This window comes from Quercus suber, unplaced genomic scaffold (assembly GCF_002906115.3).
Source record: "Quercus suber isolate HL8 unplaced genomic scaffold, Cork oak 2.0 scaffold_19, whole genome shotgun sequence".
Taxonomy (NCBI): domain Eukaryota; kingdom Viridiplantae; phylum Streptophyta; class Magnoliopsida; order Fagales; family Fagaceae; genus Quercus; species Quercus suber.
Window position 1 is genome coordinate 454294 of NW_027069484.1, and position 21392 is coordinate 475685.

At 33.8% G+C, this 21392-nt stretch overlaps 2 protein-coding genes across 2 annotated transcripts; both read left to right on the top strand.

Moving 5' to 3' along the window:
* The first annotated feature begins 1476 nt into the window (after window positions 1–1476).
* On the top strand, window positions 1477–8368 carry LOC112028000 (uncharacterized). The gene is made up of 12 exons (XM_024060636.2): window positions 1477–2062; window positions 2382–2584; window positions 2679–2876; window positions 3308–3379; window positions 4601–4696; window positions 5023–5102; window positions 5207–5282; window positions 5488–5698; window positions 5823–6019; window positions 6865–6964; window positions 7190–7279; window positions 7434–8368. The coding sequence occupies exons 1-12, from the start codon at window positions 1555–1557 to the stop codon at window positions 8183–8185; spliced, it is 2583 nt and encodes an 860-aa protein (XP_023916404.2). The 5' UTR covers window positions 1477–1554; the 3' UTR covers window positions 8186–8368.
* A 5011-nt stretch (window positions 8369–13379) lies between these two features.
* Window positions 13380–20709, top strand: LOC112028040 (uncharacterized). Its single transcript, XM_024060685.2, has 12 exons — window positions 13380–14072; window positions 14414–14619; window positions 14713–14910; window positions 15396–15467; window positions 16513–16608; window positions 16886–16965; window positions 17073–17148; window positions 17233–17443; window positions 17653–17849; window positions 19221–19326; window positions 19502–19591; window positions 19747–20709. The coding sequence occupies exons 1-12, from the start codon at window positions 13616–13618 to the stop codon at window positions 20595–20597; spliced, it is 2640 nt and encodes an 879-aa protein (XP_023916453.1). The 5' UTR covers window positions 13380–13615; the 3' UTR covers window positions 20598–20709.
* The last annotated feature ends 683 nt before the right edge of the window (window positions 20710–21392 follow it).

Here is a 21392-nt window from a genome sequence, read left to right on the forward strand (position 1 = left end):
AAGTCATGGTAACTTTTAAGGGAGGGTATGAAGAGGAAGAGATTGGACTTTGATTGTTTTGGTAAGAATATGAGCATCACACTCTAAAGATTTGTACTGGAATTAGATTGAGAATATCAAATCAAACATTCAAACTCAAAATTCATATTTTAAGAAGGAAATAAAAAATAAAAACAAAAACAAAAGACTAACAAAAACAGTTTAATGTTTGTTTACATATGGGTCAAAATCATCAACAAGATTGAATGAGACGGAATTTAAACCAACCTAGAATATAGGGATAATTGCTACTAGTTACTAATCAATATGGAATTTCGCGACCGTTCCAACCAAAACAGGATTGATAACAACTTTGTGTTAAATCATTTTAATTTTAATTTTTTGAATTAGATAAACCCTTTTATTATCTGTATCTATACTATTAATAACATGATTCTTTGTTTGGTTTTTAACATTTTACGTACTAAAATACCCTCACACAAATTCTTAAACTCTTTAAAATATCTCATATCTTTTAGTTCAATAATTTTAAATTTAAAAACACAATCTAGTTAAAAGAGTAATTTACTATTTTTAAAAGAGTTCTTAAAGTTGGGCTTTCAAAATTTTACCAAAATCCTAAAAATTAGGAAATTGTTTTTATCTCATTTTTAAACATTATTTCACTAAACCTAAAATAATAAAAATAGAAAAGAGTATTATTGCACACACAAAACACCCATACTGAGTCTAGTATAGATACAGATGCATTGGCTAAAACTTATTATATAAATGACACGTGAGCACACATTTGTTATGCAATTACATGTGTACTTGCACAAATTTGTTATGCAACTAAAAATGTGGGTTCAAACCACAATTTCAAACTGAAATCATAGTTTGAACCCACATTTTCAGTTGCTACACAAATGTGTGCAAGTACACACGTGTGTAATAAACACTTCCTTGTACATGTACGTGGACAGCAAACGTAATCTAAGCCCAAAAACCTTGCACAAACAAATGCACGTAAAAGTTTGGAAATTCAAAATAATAATAATAATAATAATCCTCAAACACGGTTCGATTTTTCATTCTCAGCTCCCACAAATGACTTGGGAAGTTTGCCTTAAAAAATTTAAAGCTTTTTTTTTTCATTTCAGCATGTGGTTACAATAAAAAGAAAGTTGGGCACGCCAAAACTTCACAACATTTTCGTGAATTAGTTGGATGTAAATCTAATTTTATTTTGAGATGCTGATTTGGTCGTCGAAGAATCGTTTAAGAACGAATCCAAAGATTGCTAGTCCAGACTGATCTTTCCGAGTATTTTGGTAACAATAGATAACCCTTCATGTTTGTCTATAATCGGACAGGCTCACTTTATCTAACAATAGATAATCTATCGTTGTACACCTGTTTGTTTGAAGGTGTTAGGTTTCTAATGTGGGATTTTATTTCGAGTATAAATAGGGCCAAAGTGTGCTTGTGCTTTTCATGACTGTCCAAGCATTTGCTTCTCAGTCTTTTCTTTATCTTATTCAATCCTTCCAAGTTCGAGGCTTTTGAATAAACATGAAGGGTTTTTTGTCCGTTAAAATGTTGGTCGTTTTTGTTGTCCTTGGTTTATGTCCTTATGTCATGGCTAAGGAATGCACAAACATTCCTACTGATATATCAAGACCAGAACTAGCATCACTGTCACACACACTTCGATCCCACCTCTTCTCTACTAACAAGCAGCATGAAATGCATTTGACACCAACTGACAATGAGGCTTGGTCAAGTTTGGCATCCAACAACGTAGATAAACGGGGTTGGGATATAATGTATCAAAAAATGAAAAATAAAGCTGTGTTTAATGTGTCCAATGACATTCTCCAGGAAGTGTCGTTGCATGCTGTGAGATTGGCTCCAAATTCAATGCATTGGCGAGCACAGCAAACGAATTTGGAGTACCTGTTGATGTTGAATGTGGATAACTTGGTTTGGAGCTTTAGGAAGACGGCCGGTTTGCCAACACCTGGGAAGCCATATGGGGGGTGGGAATCCCCAGATACCGAACTTCGGGGTCATTTTGTAGGTTGGTTTTAATCTTGTTATAATGGCTTTTGCACCATACATGTTACAGAAGGTCTCATTTGAGTAGAGTTAATTAGCCTTTTTTTTTCTTTAGTGGGTGGAATTTGGCACTTTGGTTTACATTATTCTAAAGTTTAAACAAAGTAACTAGGGATATGATCCTAGGTAAGGCTGAGTAGCATAAAAAGATCCATGAAGCCGACCCCCCAATCAGAAGGAATTTTAATATCTCTATTTAAGATGCAATTTAAATATCTGACATTTTATCTTCAATGTTTACAATGAATAACAATTTTTTTTTTTTTTTAATTATCTTGAAGGGCATTTTTTGAGTGCAACATCAAGAATGTGGGCTAGCACTCACAATGAAACTATTAGACAGAGAATGACAGCAGTAGTGAATGCTTTATCTGCCTGCCAGAAGAAAATTGGCACCGGATATCTTTCTGCTTTTCCGACTGAGTTTTTTGATCGTTTTGAAGCTATAAAACCTGTTTGGGCTCCATATTACACAATTCACAAGGTAGAATCTACTTCTGTTGCTTTACAAGATGGAAATGATATATTTGGCCTCAAAATTGTTGTACAATTAGCTTTCAACTTGTCTACTTTGACAGATCTTGGCAGGCCTACTTGATCAATATACAATTGGTGAAAATGCCCAAGCTTTAAAAATGGTGACATGGATGGTTGACTATTTTTACAAACGTGTTCAGAATGTGGTAACAAAGTACAGTATAGAAAGGCACTATACATCACTTAATGAAGAATTTGGTGGCATGAATGATCTCCTTTACAGGTTATATAGCATTACGGTAAGTAAATCCAGCTCTGTGTATTAGCTCCTCTAATAAATACTTCAAATTTAAGTACTTGATATTAGTTCTGTACTCGGTTGAGATATGTAGCAAGAGAAATAGAAGATTGTTTTCTACCTGGTAATTATTTCAATTTGCAATTGTTACAGAACTTGTTCTTTGGATTTTTTTGTATGGCGGTACCGAGCAAGAACTGTTGCCTTAAATGAAAATAGCCTCATTTTCATTATCTAATAGCCACTAAGGATATGAATGAGTAACATTTTGAAATGTTACCATCGTTACATCAGAAGTTTGCCTAATATGACATGAATCGTGGAAAGTGTAGTTTTCTTTGTTTGATTAGATTTCCATTGATGCCTTTCATAGTACCTGTGTCATTCTGATCTTTTGGTTCTAATATAAGTCTTTCATTTTATTTTGTGCAGAGAGATCCAAGGCATTTGATATTGGCTCATTTATTTGACAAACCCTGCTTTCTAGGACTCCTTGCAGTACAGGTAATCCATATTTTCTGTTGGCCAAGTCTAGTGCATTTTGGCATATAACAAACTTCCAGCAATAAATTGAGACTTTGTTACCTTAGAGAATGCTGTCTTCTCTGGAAATACACAAAATTCTGAAATAGTTATCTTTAGATTCAAAGTAGAAATGAGTGGCCTTGTCATCTAATGGTACTGTTGCTTCACCTTTTTGTAGGAGGTTGCAGGATTGATATTTTCTTCTTTTATAATAAGCTCTATTGGTTATGTTCCAGATTGCATATGTGTGTGCATTCACGCTTTAAATCCCTTCAAACATACATGATTCCATTTCAGGATCCATTGAATTCCTATCTTTTTTGCAAAAATTCAAAGCCTTTAAAAATAAATATCATTATGAACATACTGAAATTGATAGTAAGACTAACAATGTTTTGTAAAGAACACTATTTATTGAAGTAGGAAGTAATATATCTGACCAATATCTGAAGTGTTTCGATTTTAAGGAAGGGAAGATGTGAGCTGAAATTTTTTGTTTGAAGGTTGTAATGGGAGCTAAACTCTTATTGTATTCTTGTAATAGAGTATCTATGATGTTTAAAAAAATACAACAACCAAGCCTTATTCCCATATTTGTTTTGGGTTGGCTATGGATCCTTAACAGAAAAAATGAGATTCAATTTTATGTAGATCCAGTGTTCCACTAAAGATTAATACGTGAATCTTTGAAGCTAGGTATATTCTTTCTGACCTTGCCTTTATTTTAATTCTACCTCAGTTTATAACAAAATCAAATTGGCCACCCATGGCTGAACTAGTAGAACTAGATCCCTAGATTAGTAATATTCAGTTTACTACTGGCCTATCTTTCACTTCACTTCTGGAGCAAAAGAAATCATTAATAAATCACATTGGCAGCAATTATTTTGTCCCACTTTTTTGTCTCTAACTTTATGTCGATTCTAAGTAATATTATTTACTATCTCACTTGAAATTGAAATACAAAAGGATGGTGTTAAATCTACGTATGAATTACTGAGTACTGAATACATTCTTCTTTTCTCAGAATACCATACAGATTTTATGCTTCTCTCAAAATTACATCACCTATGCTTATGCAGTTTAAAGCTGTTCTTCTGAATTTATTCATATTCTAGTTTCTATGTTATTCTATATTCTGACTTTCATACTTTTCTAAGTTGCTAATTATTTGACGAAAATTCATTCTTTCACATTTAGGCTGATGACATATCTGGATTTCATGCCAACACACACATCCCAGTTGTTATTGGATCTCAAATGCGGTATGAAGTCACTGGTGATCCACTTTATAAGGTAAACTGAGTTATAAATAATCTGAACTATGGTACTTGACAAAGCCTTATATATTTCTACTGCATATGCTTATGCTGAATCACAATATGCACTTTTTTACCTCTCCCTTCCCCTTTTTTATTTTGGTTGTTGGTTTGATGCTGCACTCCTGTTCAATTAGCCTTTTCACCTTTCTTGTTGAGACATCTTGATCCTTCACTATTTTGTCTAGTTTTTGTCACTTTAGAGGCGATACAGTTCTTCTGAGGCTTTACCTTCTGCTAAAAATATGGTTATGAATTTTTCTCAAAGGATTTGTAATGTTCATTCAAAATTATTTGTGCCAGGCCATAGGGACATACTTCATGGACGTTGTTAACTCTTCACACATCTATGCCACAGGGGGGACGTCAGAGTCAGAATTCTGGTATTAAGATTAGTCAATATTGCAATTTATCTCCTGTGAACTAAGCACCATATGCTATAAAGTAAATATGAAACCTCATGTGCATCTTTTTAACATATGAACAGGAGTGACCCAAAGCGATTGGCAGATACTCTAGACACAGAAACGGAAGAATCATGCACAACTTATAACATGTTGAAGGTATATTGTTTAAATTAAAATAGAATTCTTTATTAATTGCTCTTTTGAAAGCTGATTTGCAGCTATATAAAAATTTACACATTTACATCGAAGGTTGGATTCCCTTTGACATTTGTGTATGCATGGCCCTTTCGTTTTTCTGAGATACATTACCCTGGTAAATGTAAATATAATTAGATTAGCATGCATTGGTGACCTTTTGTAGGTCTCTCGCCACCTGTTTACATGGACCAAAGAAGTGGCATATGCAGATCATTATGAGCGTGCCTTGACAAATGGTGTTCTAAGCATCCAAAGAGGAACAGAACCTGGAGTGATGATTTACATGATCCCACTAGGTCATGGAGTTTCCAAGGCCGTCTCCTACCATGGATGGGGAACACCGTTTGACTCTATGTGGTGTTGCTATGGCACAGGTATGGATTTGATTGTCAATTTTTAACTCATATAGATTTTCCTCATATTATTATAGCAATCTCATGTTATGTCTCTTTTAAGTTCCATTGATTTAATAAGTTTTTCTTCTTTCTGCTTCTGTAGCAACTGAATCATTCTCAAAGCTAGGAGATTCAATATATTTTGAAGAGAAAGTAAAGGGTCCAGCTCTTTACATCATCCAGTACATATCAAGCTCATTTATTTGGGAATCTGGACAAATTTTGCTCAATCAGACAGTTCTTCCTGTTGTTTCCACGGATCCATTCCTTCGAGTGACATTCACATTTTCTTCATTGAAGGTACTGGTCACAGTTAATTTTTTATATCTAGATACCACTGTTGAAAATATTTTCCTCTTGACATCACTTAGTGAGACAAAGAAAAAGAAAATTGTTAAATATCAAAACTAAAAGATATATCTAGTGATAAGTCTGACTTGAGTGGAAGTAGGACACTAAAAGCTATATATCTAGTGATGGTTCTTTGAAACTTGGACTATTTTCATTGCAAAAACATTGTTCACTTTCCTTTTTAATTTTTCTGGTTCAGATTAGTTTCCTGATCAAATTCTTAGTACTTCCAAATTGAAAGAACTACTGCTTTTGGAGGATGCTTTCTGGCAAACCAGGCTTTCCATTCATGTTGCATTCTTGTTATACCATGTTAAAACTTCCTTCTTCAATTCACTATTTTTTTAATAACACGTGACATTACTTCCATAATATTACCTATGAAACTCCTCTTGAAAGATTTAAAGTGAAAGAACTACATGTGACTAGGTCCACAACTTTTCAAACTAATTCAAGTGAACCACACTCTCTCTCTCTCTCACACACACGCACGTCCACATGCACATACACAAGCCACACACGCCAATGCTCAAGCAACACGAGTTGTGAATGCATAGACAAACACTCATCCTTTAATAAAACCCAAAGATCACGTATGACGGTACTGGTATTTACAATAAAGGAGAGCATAACAAAGACAACATCTAAGCTGGCCATCAGTTGTGTTAAAAAAGTACTTGAACCATCTGATATAGAGCTTTGGGTTAGAATGTGGAGACTGAAAGACATATGCTTTGTTTTTAAAGTACTAATTAAGTGTGAAGGTGACTAATTAATTAAAAAATGAACTGCAGGGGGCAGGCCAATCCTCTACCTTGAACTTGAGGATACCAATTTGGACAAGCAATGCTAAGGCATCAATAAATGCTCAGAGTTTGACTGCACCAGCTCCAGGTGTGGATCAACTCTCTCTCTCTCTCTCTCTCTCTCTCTCTGCTACCTTATTTTCTAAAGAATGAACAGATCAAAAAGCAAAGAAAGGTCTTGGCATATTTCTACAGTCGCCATTTTATTGTTTAATCTTTTATTTATTATGATGATCAAACCCTTTCCAACTCTATCATGTGTACAAATTGCAATGTTCCTTGCGGGGGTGACCATTTTTCATTCATGATGCAGGTAATTTCCTGTCGGTCACTAGAAAATGGGGACCTGGTGACAAATTAACACTTCAGCTGCCCATTAATTTGAGAACAGACGATATTAGAGGTATTTTCATTGCGAATAGTCCACTTAAACAATTTATGCAAATCCTGATCCCAAGCATACCATTTTCTTCCTTAACTTTCGCAAATTTTTCTGAATAGCAACAGAAATATTACAGATGATATATTACTCACTAATTCTATCTAATAAAATTCAGATGACCGGCCTGAGTATGCTTCTCTTAAGGCCATAGTTTATGGCCCCTATCTGCTTGCGGGTCACACCACTAGTGACTGGGACCTCAAAACTGGACCAGCCAAGTCTTTGTCAGACTGGATAACTCCAATCCCTGCTGCCTACAATGCTTATTTGGTTTCACTTTCTCAGGGGTCTGCTAACTCAAGTGTTGTCTTAACCAACTCAATAAAATCACTTACAATGGAAAAAACACCTCCACCTTTCAACACTTCTGCTGTCAGAGCCACTTTCAGACTCATCTTAACTGACTCACCCCCTCCAAAGTTTTTGACACTTAAAGATGCTATCAACAAGTCAGTCATGTTAGAACCATTCGATTATCCAGGACTGGTTGTAGTGACCGAAGGCAAAGATAAACAAGTTAAAGTTGCTGCCCCTCCTGTTCGCGGTGGCTCTTCTGTTTTCCGGGTGGTTGCAGGATTGGATGGAAGGCCTGGGACAGTATCATTGGAGTCAGAAGGCTACAAGGGTTGCTTTGTGCATAATAGTGGTGAGAAATACCGTACAGGTACAATCTTGAGGCTCAGCTGCAAGTCACGCTTATCAGGTGCCAATTTTAATCAGGCTGCTAGCTTTGGAATGGAAAAGGGACTGAGTGAGTATCATCCTGTCAGCTTTGTGGCAAAAGGGGCTAACAGGAATTTTCTTCTGCAACCATTAATGAGCTTCAAGGATGAATTCTATAATGTTTATTTTAACATTCAAGCTTAACTAGTTTGGTGGGAGAGTGGGAGGTCCTTTACAATATGCCCCCTTGCTATTTTTGCTACCTTTTCAAGTTCGACAAGTTACATGTACTGTATTGGACCTGTAAAATAATGTAACACGAATGAAGAGAAATAATATTAATATATCAACTTCAAATGATCATTTTTGTGATCATATAGTATTAAATGTGTGGATAAAGATCAAAATCAAGAATGAAAATAACTTTGATGCGTTTGTTATACAGATTAACTTGGCTTGTGATTGTGAATAAATTAAGGTAAATATCATGCAGGCACATCTCAATGCTTTAGAGAGAATGCATGCGCTCTCTCTAGCGTGGTCATCTCTTAAAAGCACGTGAAAATTTATTATTAAATTATTAAATTCAAAATTTTCTAAGTTTTCGAAATAATCGATAATTTATCATGATATCATAGTAAATTATCTATTTTTATAATTAAATATTTGCTCTATTTTCTATTTAAAATTTTAATAATTCTACGTGTTTGCCTTACTTATAAAATGTTAAATGAATAAATTCATCATTTCTTAATAATTAAAAATTTTGGGACAATATTTAATTTATCAAAACTAAGTATCTTTCCTTATTTGTCTCTTTTATCTATCACCAATTCTTTGTTCTCCAATTTATTATTGAATTATTATAAATTTACAATCATAGCAACAAACATTCTCCAGTATGTCTAGTGGCACATAACTTATTACAATCTTTGTCGTAATTACTAAATTAGCATGTTGTTATTCGTACACAATAAAACTAGTTCTAGTAGTTAGCTTATTTGAAAGTGATATTGCATTAATCACAACTTACCATCTAAATAAACTATGTCATTGGCTCATTATTTTCATTAGGGCATTGATTTCCACACAAGTTTAAAAATTTTCGTAGTTGTACTCTGGTTATGTAATGTATTATAAACCCGGTTTAAAATACTAATATTACTATTTTCGTGTGTGTTCTAATAAGTATTACTGTTTATTAAAAAAAAAAAAGGATGTTTATCCCACATTTGTTGTGTGTGTCTAGTGTCCGCTGTTTATAACTACAGTCTACAACTACAAAGGTTATGCCTTTTTATAGTTGTACTTTGGTTATGTAATGTATTATAAACCCGGTTTAAAACACTAATATTACTATTTTCGTGTGTGTTCTAATAAGTATTACTGTTTACTATAAAAAAAAAGGATGTTTATCCCACATTGGTTGTATGTGTCTAGTGTCCGATGTTTATAACCTCAGCCTACAACTACAAAAGTTAGGCCCTTTTGTAGTTGTACTCTGATTATATAATGTATTATGAACCCAGTTTAAAACATAAATATTACTATTTTCGTATGTGTTCTAATAAATATTACTATTTACTCAAAAAAAAAGTTTAAAATTTTTTTTATTTTATTCTTTTTTTCATTTTTTCCACCAATAAAAATATTTGTAAACGATATCATTGAATGAGTGATCAATGATAAATAATATATATAGAGTACACAGTAGTACAATTGCAATATAATAGTATAACATAGTACAATAAATGTATGTATAATAATGATGGTACAATGGATCCAAGAGTGGGTTTGGGCCTAGTACTTAATAATTTGAGTCACATGCGAGCAACAATGTAACTCCTTGGGCCAAAAGACACTTCTTTTGTATGCTAGTTGCATACCCATGCAATGCGTGACAATAAATAATAATTTTGTATTGTAATATAATATATAATTTTTTCGCTAAAATGTTTTGAAGATAATTTTTCTCCTTAAAAATTAAACAATTTCTATTCGATCTAATTAGGCCTACTTCGGTCCATTTGGTCCCCATCATTTCATTTTAGATTAATTTGGCTTTAAGTTGATTCTTTTTGTAGTTTTTTTTTTAAGTATAGCTCAAAAATTCATTTTTTTTCCTTAATTTTTAAGTTGAAAAGTATGAAATTTTATTATATTTGGGCTAAAATCTTTAGTTTTGAGTTAAAAAATACAAAGAAAATACTAAAATAGACATTAGAAATTAGAAATATGAGCCCTAAAATGCAATAAAAATAATAAATATTCAAAAAGTCTTATTTGGTCCACATTGGTTCTATTCGGTCTATTCTATCCTCTTTGGTCCTATTCTGTCCTATTTAGTCCATTTTGTCCACAAAATTTTTATTCGGTCCTATTCAGTCTACTTCGGTCCAATTTGGTCCATTCAGTCTACATTGGCCTTATTTGGTCGACATTGCTCCAATTCTGTCCACTTCCATTCTATTCAGTCCGTTCTATCCACTTTGGTCCTATTCGGTCCATTCTGTCTTCTTTGGTACTATCTCGTCCTTCCTATTCGATCAAAATTGGTCCTATTTGGTCCATTCTATCCACTTTGATCCACTTTAGTCCTATTCGGTCCATTCAGTTCATTTTTTTCCTATTCAGTCCATTTTGTCTACTTTGGTTCTATTCGATCCATTCTGTCCACTTCGGTCCTATTCAGTCCACATTGGTCCTATTCAGCCCACTTCAGTCCTATTCGGTCCCATCTGGTCCATTCTATCCACGTCGATCCTACTCAGTCCATTCATTCTCATTCGGTCATATACTATCCATTTGGTCCAATTCAGTCTATTCAATTCATTTTGGTCCACTTCGATCTATTTTTGTGCACTTACATCATAGGAAAAGACATGTTGGGGTTGAAAGCACCTAATTTTAATCCAAATTTATTAATATATATATATATAAATCTCAAACTCATAATATCTAAAAACTTAAGCATAGTATTTATTATTTCTACACTTTTATTAAGCCACATTAATCTAGCATTTCAATTCATTTCGGTACAGCTAAATTTAAGTAAAAGTCTTTCTAAACATAAATGCTATGAATATACAAATGTAATCTTTAGAGAGGTTATTCATTTTTTTTAATGTCGTTACTTTTAAATGAATTGCATGAGGTTAATTATACATTTAAGTAAAATAAATAAAGATACACATATATGTACTTATGTATGTATAATTTTTTATTTAAATAAATTATTCATTCTCTTAAAAGAGATTATCATAATAATCAAAACTCATATCAAACTTACACTAAATATGTATAATTTATTGGAGAGAGAGAGAGAGAGAGAGAGAGAGAGAGAGAGAGAGAGAGAATGCTTGTGATAGGAAACTAAAAAATATAACACCAAAATGTATGAACCCAAAATATAGTTTTAAAAAAATCACAATAATTCATCAATATAAAGAAAGAATAAAAATCAAGAGAAAGAGAATAATCACTTTTTCAAGAAATAATGTGAGAGAGAGTAATAAGAAATTTATAATAAAAAAAAAATATATATATATATATATGAGAAGAAAAAAGTAAAAAAAAAAATATATATATATATATATATATAGTAATAAACACCAAATTATCTAAGTCATGTTATATAATAAAATAACATTATATTCTTATATACTATCTTTATAATGCAATAGGATAACATTTATGAAATCAAAGAGAATAAAAAAAGATAGCAACTAAAATATATAAAAAAAATAAATAAAAAAGTAGAGTTCCAAATAATACAAAAATTCATCAACCTAAAGTAGAGATGTAAGAAAAATATAATAAATCCCAGAGAGAGAGAGAAGAGAGAGAGAGAGAGAGAGAGAGAGAGAGAGAGAGAGAGAGAGAGAGAGAGAGAGAGAGAAAGAGAGAGAAGGAAATTAAAAAAGAAAAAAATAAAGGAAGATAAAGGGTAAAGAAAAAAGTGATATTAAGGTAAATAGTAGTGGAGATATGAAAAGGTAAATGAGAGAAAAAAAAGTTAGAGAAAATATAATAATAAGTTGAGAAATTAATAAGAAAAAAAAAGAATTAAAAATAAGAGAGAGGGAGGTATATATTTTTGTAAGGACGCAATTTGGGTCCCTAGCCCAAGTTATGAATGAACTTAAGCCCAAAAATCCCAATACAATGAATTTGTAGGGAGTGAGTTGGAAAATTGGGGTTTAATAAGTTGGATGACAAGTAAAATGGATTTAGATAATAAGAAAAAGAAGATAGACTGATTTAAGCTAAAGAAAATCGTCATCAGCAAAGTCTCAGTTCATATATATAACTCTTAGGTTTGATTTACAAATTCAGTTCTTGATTGCTACAGTGTTTTTCTCTTAGTTCCAATCCCATTTACCATGGAGGGTCTCTTCCATTATATAGTTCTCTTTAGACAATTTTAGCCCTCCACTTGTTGATCATCCAAACCACTACTTGAGTACCTGTTCCATCGGACACCCTCTTAGACCCTCTGTGCATTGGGGTAGCTAATGCAACACTGTTTAGGGGTATTCTTCACATTAATATAGCCAGAAAGTTAGCTACAGAGCATTCAATGTAATGGTAGCAAACTTCTCCTTAGATATTTTAGGACTCCCCCTTGTCTTCTATAATGCTTATCCGTATCAACAGAATTTCCTAGAACGTTTTCCTGGACAGCAGACCACCCTTTCGGACCTCGGATGTGGTTAGCCGAGGAGGCATTCATCCTCGGACCACCCTCATGGGCCTTTATGACCAAAACTAATTTTTTCATTTAATTACTAACACGGACTTCCCTGACAATGTTTACTCCTCCTCAAACGACTTCGTGCTCTCGAATTAGGCCCCAAGCCTAATATATACATAGATAATGGGCTCCTGTGCCCAATACCCCTACAATTTTTATCACCAAAAAAATACACTAAAATCTCTATTATATGTTTCTCAAAAAAATATATATATTATATAGTTTTATACCAAATTAAATTGTCAATTCAAAACCAAATAATACACAATTCTTAAGATGATCACTGAATTGGTTATAATATCTCATTATATAACAAGAACACTGTTAATTCAGGAAAAGTTCCCTTCAATGTGTGGTGGATCTTTGATCTTTCCCTCTCCGATGCTAATTTCATCCTTCCACTTGGATGATAGGAATGTGTATTGTTTAAGTTGTTGTATGTTTTACTAACAACTCAAATAACAAGGAGCTATAGATTGCCATTGTTTACGATATAACTCCACATGTTGACCTACGTGTCTAACAAAAGGTTTCTATCTTTATACATGTGTTGTTTTATGTTTCTAATGTGTGTCACTTATTTCGAGTATAAATAGAGCCTCACGTGTGCTTCTGTCCTTCCACTGTTCAAGCTTTGCTTGTGATTCCTTTCTTTTTTTCTTTTTTGGGTTTGAGTTTGCACTGGGATTTGGGGGTTTTAGATTATGTTCCACTTTCTTTTACTAAATTTGGGTGCTTTGTGTTCTGGGTTTTCAATATATGTACTACTTTTTATTCTTTTCATTTGAACTGAAATTCATACAGTTTTAGCAGTTTTTGATCTTTGTTCCTACTGAATTCTTGCATGTTCAAGGCTTTTGCGTTCTGGGATTTTAAGATATATGGAGGGCTTTTTGTTCTTTAAAACGTTGGTCATTTTTGCTGTCCTTGGTTTATGTCGTTATGCCATGGCCAAGGAATGCACAAACATTCTTACTAATGAATCAAGAAACACACTTCAATTCACTCTCTCGAATTTCAAGAGGATTGATATCAACTATACAATAACTGACAATTCCGCCTATAAACGGACTTGGGAAATAATGTATCAAAAAATGAAAAAACGACCTGTTTTTAATGTGTCCAATGATTTGCTCAGGGAAATGTCATTGCATGATGTAAGATTGGATCCAAACTCAATACATTGGCAAGCACAGCAAACGAATTTGGAGTACCTATTGATGTTGGATGTGGATAGTTTGGTTTGGAGCTATAGGAAGATAGCCGGTTTGCCAACACCTGGGAAGCCATATGGGGGGTGGGAATCCCCAGATAATGAAGCTCGGGGTCATTTTGTAGGTTGGTTTTAAACTTGTTATGATGACTTTTGCACCATACATGTCACAAATTTCTACTTCTATTTTTGTTCTTTGAACCCAAGATAGTAACTTTCATTTGTACTTACCTGAAAGTAGGTTCCGTTTGAGCTAGAGTTAATTAGTCTTTTTTTTTCTTTATTGGATGAAATTTGGCACATTGGTTCACATTATTCAGATGCTTAAAAAGGGTAACTAGAGATATGATCCAATGTACAGTCGATTAGCATGAAAAGATCCACATGCCTCTTTTAAAGAAATTGTAATATCTTACATTTAATCTTTAATGTTTACAATGAATAACTAGTTTTTGTTATCTTGAAGGGCATTATTTGAGTGCAACAGCACAAATGTGGGCTAGCACTCACAATGACACTGTTAGACACAGAATGTCAGCAGTAGTGTCTGCTTTATCTGCCTGCCAGGAGAAAATCGGCACTGGATATCTTTCTGCTTTTCCAACTGACTTTTTTGATCGTGTTGAAGATATAAAACCACTATGGGGGGCTCCTTATTACACAATTCACAAGGTAGAATCCACTTCTGTTGCTTTACAAGATGGAAACTAATTATTTGGCCTTTAAAAAGTTACAACTAGCTTTCAATCCTCTCTACTTTGATAGATCTTGGCAGGCTTACTTGATCAACATACACTTGCTGATAATGATCAAGCTTTAAAAATGGTGACATGGATGGTTGACTATTTTTACAACCGTGTTCAGAATGTGGTAACACGGTTCAGTTTAGAAAGGCACTATCTATCACTTAATACAGAATCTGGTGGCATGAATGATGTTCTTTACAGGCTATATACCATTACGGTAGGTAAATTCATCTGTGTATTAGCTCCTCTAATAGATACTTCAAATTTAATTTTTTGATATTATTTCTGTATTTGCTTGAGATATGTATCAGGAGAATTAAAAGATTTTCAGTCTACCTAGTTATTATTTGAATTTGCAATTGTTACAGGACTTGTGCTTTGGATATTTATGGTATGACAGCACCCTGCAAGAAATGTTTTCTTCAATGAAAATGACCTTATTTGTGTTCCACTAGTCAATATTCAGTAACTTATTTCATTATCTAATAACCACTAAAGAAAAGAATAAATTTTGAAATGTTTCCATAGTTCTATCAGAAGTTCGCCTAATATGATATGAATTAAGGAAACTGTAATTTTCTTTATTTGATTGGATTTCCATTAGTTTCTTGCCGGTGGCATGTTGTTTCTGTAGCTTTCATAGTACTTAAGTCATTCTGATCTTTTGGTTCTAATATAAGCCTTTCATTCTATTATGCGCAGAAAGATCCAAAGCATTTATTTTTGGCTCATCTATTTGATAAACCCTGCTTTCTAGGACCACTTGCATTACAGGTAATCCTTATTTTCTGTTGGCTAAGTTTGGAGCATTATGTCATTTAACAAACTTCCAGCGATAAATTGTGACATCTTTACCTTAGAGAATGCTGTCTCCACTGCAAATATAAAAAATTCTGAAACAGTTACCTTTAGGTTCAAAGTAGATATGAGTGGCACTGTCTTCTAATGATACAATTGCTTCACCTTTTTGTAGAAGGTTTCTGGATTAAATAACCTGTTTGTTTATAATAAGCTCTATCAGTAGTCTTCCAGATTGCATTTGTGTGTGCATGCACACTTTGGTTCCCTTCAGGCATACATGTTTCCACTTGTGGATCCATTAATTTCCTATCTTGAAAATCGAAGCTTTTGAAAAGAAATTTCATTCAAAGCATTTGAAAGTGAGAGTAAAACCAACTATGTTTTGTAAAGAATACTATTTATTGAAGTAGCAAGTGATATTTTTGTAACCAAGGTTTGAAGTCAAGGGCTTTAAGGAAGTGAAGATGTGAACTGAAATGTGTTGTTTAAAGGTTTTAATGGGAGATGACCTCTTCTTGTGTTCTTGTCAATTGTGCAATTATGATGTTTCTAAAAATAAATAATTAAAAAGCAACAACAACAACAACAACCAAGCCTTAGTCCCAAGCTGAACAAGATCTTTAGGTTAAAAAATATCCAGTTTAATTCTGGCTGATTTTCATTTCACTTGCATAGCAAAATACGTCCTATAATAAATCACATCAGTAGCATTTGTTGTGTCCCATTTTCTGTCTCTATGCTTATGTGGATTCTAAGTGGTAATATTTACTATCTCATCAAAAATAGAAATACAAAAGGATGGTAGTTGTTGTATAGATGAATCACTGAATAGTGAATGCATTCTTCTTTTCTCAGAATACCATACAGATTTTATACTTCTCTCGAAGCTACATCTCCTATGCTTATAAGTTCAAATGCCATTCTTCTGACTTTATTCATATTCAAGTTTATTTGTTATTCTAGATTCTAATTTTCAAACTTGCTATTATTTGACGAAAATCCATTCTTTCACTTTTAGGCTGATGAGTTATCTGACTTTCATGCCAACACACATATCCCAATTGTTATTGGATCTCAAATGCAGTATGAAGTCACTGGTGATCCACTTTATAAGGTAAACTGCTTTACCTAAGTTATAAATAATCTCAACCATAGTACTCGACAGAGCCTTTTATAATTTCTACTGTTTACCTCTCCCTTCCCCCTTTTTATTTTGGTTGCTGCTTTAATGCATGTGGCGCTTCCTGTTTAATTGGCCTTTTCACCTTTCTTGTTGAGACATTTTGATCCTTCACTATTTTGTCTTAGTTTTGGTCACTTCATTGGAAACTAAATATGTTTATGGATTTTTCTCAAAAGATTTGTATTGTCATTCAAAATTGGTGTGCCAGGCAATAGGTATGTTCTTCATGGACATTGTTAACTCTTCACACAGCTATGCAACAGGAGGAACATCATTCTTAGAACATTGGTATTGATATTATTTGAAATTTTGATTCATCTCCTCTTACCTGAATCTCCATATGCTACACTGTGTGAATATGAAACCTCATGTGCATCTTTTTAACATATGGACAGGACTGACCCAATGCGAGTGGGAGATATTCTACAAACCGAGAGTGAAGAATCATGCACAACTTATAACATGCTGAAGGTATATTTTGTGAAGAAAACAAAATCTCTAGGGCGATGATAAAATTCTTTGTTTAGATTGGCATGCATTGGTGACTTTTTGTAGGTCTCTCGCCACCTGTTTACATGGACCAAAGAAGTGGCATATGCAGATTATTATGAGCGTGCATTGACAAATGGTGTTCTAAGCATACAAAGAGGAACAGATCCTGGAGTGATGATTTACATGCTCCCACTAGGTCGTGGATCTTCCAAGGCCAAAAGCTACCATGGATGGGGAACACCATTTGACTCTATGTGGTGCTGCTATGGCACAGGTCTGGGTTTGATTGTCAATTTTTAGCTCATATAGCTTTAGGAAAATGAAAGACCGCAAAATTCTTTCTTCAAATCACCAAAATATTAATTTTGTTGAATCTCATGATTTTCCTTTTCATATTATGATTGTTCTAATTGAGCAATCTCCGGTTATATCTCTTTTAAGTTCCTTTGATGTTGTAACTTTTTCTGTTTGCTGCTTTTGTAGCAATGGAATCATTCTCAAAGTTAGGAGATTCAATATATTTTGAAGAGAAAGGAAAAGATCCTGTTCTTTACATTATCCAGTACATATCAAGCTCACTTAATTGGAAATCAGGAAATATTGTGGTCAATCAGAAAGTTGATCCTGTTTTTTCCACGAATCCATACCTTCGAGTGACATTCACATTTTCTTCAATGGAGGTACTGGTCACAGTTATTTCTTAAACTAGACATCACTGTTGAATATATTTTGCTCTTGACATCACTTAGTGAAAGAAAGAAAAAACAAATTGTTAAATATCAAAACTAAAACAGGTCCTCTGTTTTCTATTCACACTTCACCCTTTACATAAATACTTTTGTGTTACACTTAGCCTTTATTGATAAGGCTGAACTTAGTGGAAGTGGAACACTTAAAGCTATATCTAGTGATGGTTCTAGGAAACTTGGACTATTTTAATAGCAAAAGAACATTTTTCACTTTGTTTTTAAATTTTTCTGGTTAGGGGTCTTACTTTCCCGAACAAATTTCTTATTTTCTCCAAAGAAAAAGGGCTCCCGCTTTTAGAGGCTGCTTTGTGGCAAAACAGGCTTTCCATTCAATTTGAATTCTTTTTATACAATGTTAAACTTCCTTCTTCAATTCCCCATTTTTTCCACAACATGCTGACATTACTTCCAAAATATTATGTATGATACTCCTCTTAAATGATTTCAAAGTGAAAGAACTGCAGCCTCGGAATAATCTTTCATACTTCCCCAACTATGGCAGATGATTAGGTTCACAGCTTTCCAAATTAATTCAAGTGCACCACATACTCTCTCTCTCTCTCTCTCTCTCTCTCTCACACACATCGACATGCAAGTGCACGCACACAAGCCACACACACCAATGTTCAAGCAACTCATGTGAATGTACAAATACTCATCCTTAAATAAAACCCAAAGATCACATATGACAGTACAGGTATTTACAATAAAGGAGAGCATAACAAAGTACTTGAACCATCTGATATAGAGCACGGGGTGACAATGTGGAGACTGAAAAACATACGCTGTGTTTCAAAGAATTAATTAGGTATGAAGGTGACTAATTAAAAATTGAACTATAGAGATGCTCAAGTAGGTGAATATGTACTGCCTTCAGGATATTGAGGCACAGGTTACTGAATCAAAGTACTAATTAGGTATGAAGGTGACAAATTAGAAAATGAACTGTAGAGATGCTCAAGTAGGCCAATGTGTACTGCCTTCAGGGTATTGAGGCACAGGTTATTGAGAATGCATCATTCAATTTGCAAATGGATAATTCAGTTACAAATTAGTGGATTAAATTTAAGTTGAGGCAGAAAAAGGGAGATTTCATATTCTCCTATACTGAAAAGAGAAGCAGAAAGGGGACATATCATACAAGGTTGATCCATTCTAGCATCAGGAAGAACTTTTCTTATTGGGGCACAAGAGTGGCAAGGGGCATTGGTGTAGAATTTAATGTTCTTTGTGCCAGTGCTCACAGCATTATTTGGTTTCTGTTAGGGCATAACTGGTTTTGATACTAATTCTGACATGCAGGGGACACACAAATCCTCTACCTTGAACTTGAGGATACCAATTTGGACATTTGCAAACAATGCTAAGGCATTGCTAAATGCTGAGAGTTTGACTGTACCAGCTCCAGGTTTAAATCTCTCTCTCTCTCTCTCTCTCTCTCTCTCTCTCTCTCTCTCTCCCTATATATACATATATATATATATGCTACCTTATCTTCAAAAAATTGAACAGATCAAAATGCAAAAAAGGGTCTTGGTTATCAGAAAATGACCATTTTCTTGATTATTTCATTCATGATGCAGGTAATTTCCTATCTGTCACTAGAAACTGGGGACCTGGTGACAAATTAACACTTGAGCTGCCCATTAGTTTGAGAACAGAAGATATTAAAGGTATTTTCATTGTGGATGGTCCACTAAAACAATTTATGCAAATCCTGATCCCAAGCATACCCTTTTTCTTCCTCAACTCTTGTAAACTTTTCTGATTAGCAACATAATTATTATGGATGATATATTGCTTACTAAGTCTTTCCAATAAACTTCAGATGACCGGCCTGAGTTTGCTTCTCTTAAGGCAATACTTTATGGCCCCTATCTGCTTGCGGGTCATTCCGAGGCTGACTGGAACATCAAAACTGGATCAGCAAAGTCTATTTCAGACTTGATAACTCCAATCCCTGCCGCCTACAATGCTTATCTGGTTTCTTTTTCCCAAGTGTCTGGAAACTCAACTTTTGTCTTAACCAACCCAAACCATTATATCCAAGAGTCTGAAAACGTAATTTTTCTCGCAAATGCCTCAGCGAATTCCTCCCAAGTGTCTGGAACCTTACCTTCTAACTTAACAAACGCAGACCATTCAATTACAATGAAAATTTTACCTCCACCTGGCAATAGTTCCACTGTTGGTGCCACTTTCAGACTCATCTTAACTGACTCGCCTCCACCAAAATTTTCAACACTCAAAGATGCTATTGGCAAGTCAGTAATGCTAGAACCATTTGATTTGCCAGGAATGGTTGTAGTACACCAAGGAATAAATAACAACCTTACAGTTGCAGCCCCGCCTGCTCGCGGTGGCTCTTCCATTTTCCGGTTGGTTGCAGGATTGGATGGAAGGGCTGAGACAGTGTCATTGGAGTCAGAAAGCAACAAGGATTGCTTTGTGCATAATGGTGTGAATAACAATTCAAGCGCAATCATCAAGCTCAGCTGCAAATCAGGCTCATCAGATGTTAATTTTAATCAGGCTGCCAGCTTTGTAATGGAAAAGGGACTAACCGAGTATCATCCTATCAGCTTTGTGGCAAAAGCGCCTAAGAGGAATTTTCTTCTGGCACCATTGTTGAGCTTTCGGGATGAATTTTATACTGTTTATTTTAACATTCAAGCTTAACAATCTAGGTGGGAGAGTGGGAGGTCCACCATATATTATAAAAGTGATGTCCAACTTACCAATGTTTATTTTAAGTGAATTTTATAATATTTATTTTAACATTCAAGATTAACTAGTTAACTTGCTTACTGATAAAATCTCCTATTATTGAATAAGAGATCTGGGGTTCAATTACCACCAACACCAAAAACCAATTAATGTTTTGGTTTGATGATAAAAAGCTACTATCAGAAGTGAACCTTATAAGTTGAAACTATCTCAAAAAAATTTTAATTAATTCGCTTGATATCTCCATGAAAATAATAATAAGTAAGGTAAATTACAAGTTACACCCCTAAAGTTTGAGATTTATTGGATTTTACATTTCAAAGTTTCAAAAACTTGATTTTACACCCTAAAGTTTGGTTTCGTTGGCAATTCATGGGATATTTTTTTTCTTCTAAAATCAATTTCACATCATCCTTATGGTCATCGTCAAATTCAAATGATATATTTATTATAGATTGACTCAAATGATATATTCGTAACTATAATTAAGTTATCAATTATTGGAATAAAATTGTGAAGGCGGTAAGAAATTCTAATTGTTATTCTTATTATATGCAGGGAAAAAAATTTAATTAAATAGCTTGTTGTGAACAAGCTTGAAATTCTTCAACAAGAAAATAAACCAAGTTTAGATTTATATTATAGCTTGATGATGTGTCCGGACTTGCTTCCTGATTGAAAATTAAATTAAATTAAATTAAGCAAACCTAAACTTTTAATATTCGGCATGACTTATTTACAACCCTA

Coding starts and splice junctions, on each gene's coding strand:
- LOC112028000 (XM_024060636.2), top strand. CDS start 1,555: ATGAAGGGTTTTTTGTCCGTTAAAATGTTGGTCGTTTTTGTTGTCCTT. Junction 5,699..5,822: donor GTGGTGTTGCTATGGCACAG/GTATGGATTTGA, acceptor CTGCTTCTGTAG/CAACTGAATCATTCTCAAAG. Junction 6,020..6,864: donor TCACATTTTCTTCATTGAAG/GTACTGGTCACA, acceptor AATGAACTGCAG/GGGGCAGGCCAATCCTCTAC.
- LOC112028040 (XM_024060685.2), top strand. CDS start 13,616: ATGGAGGGCTTTTTGTTCTTTAAAACGTTGGTCATTTTTGCTGTCCTT. Junction 14,073..14,413: donor AGCTCGGGGTCATTTTGTAG/GTTGGTTTTAAA, acceptor GTTATCTTGAAG/GGCATTATTTGAGTGCAACA. Junction 17,149..17,232: donor CAACTTATAACATGCTGAAG/GTATATTTTGTG, acceptor GACTTTTTGTAG/GTCTCTCGCCACCTGTTTAC.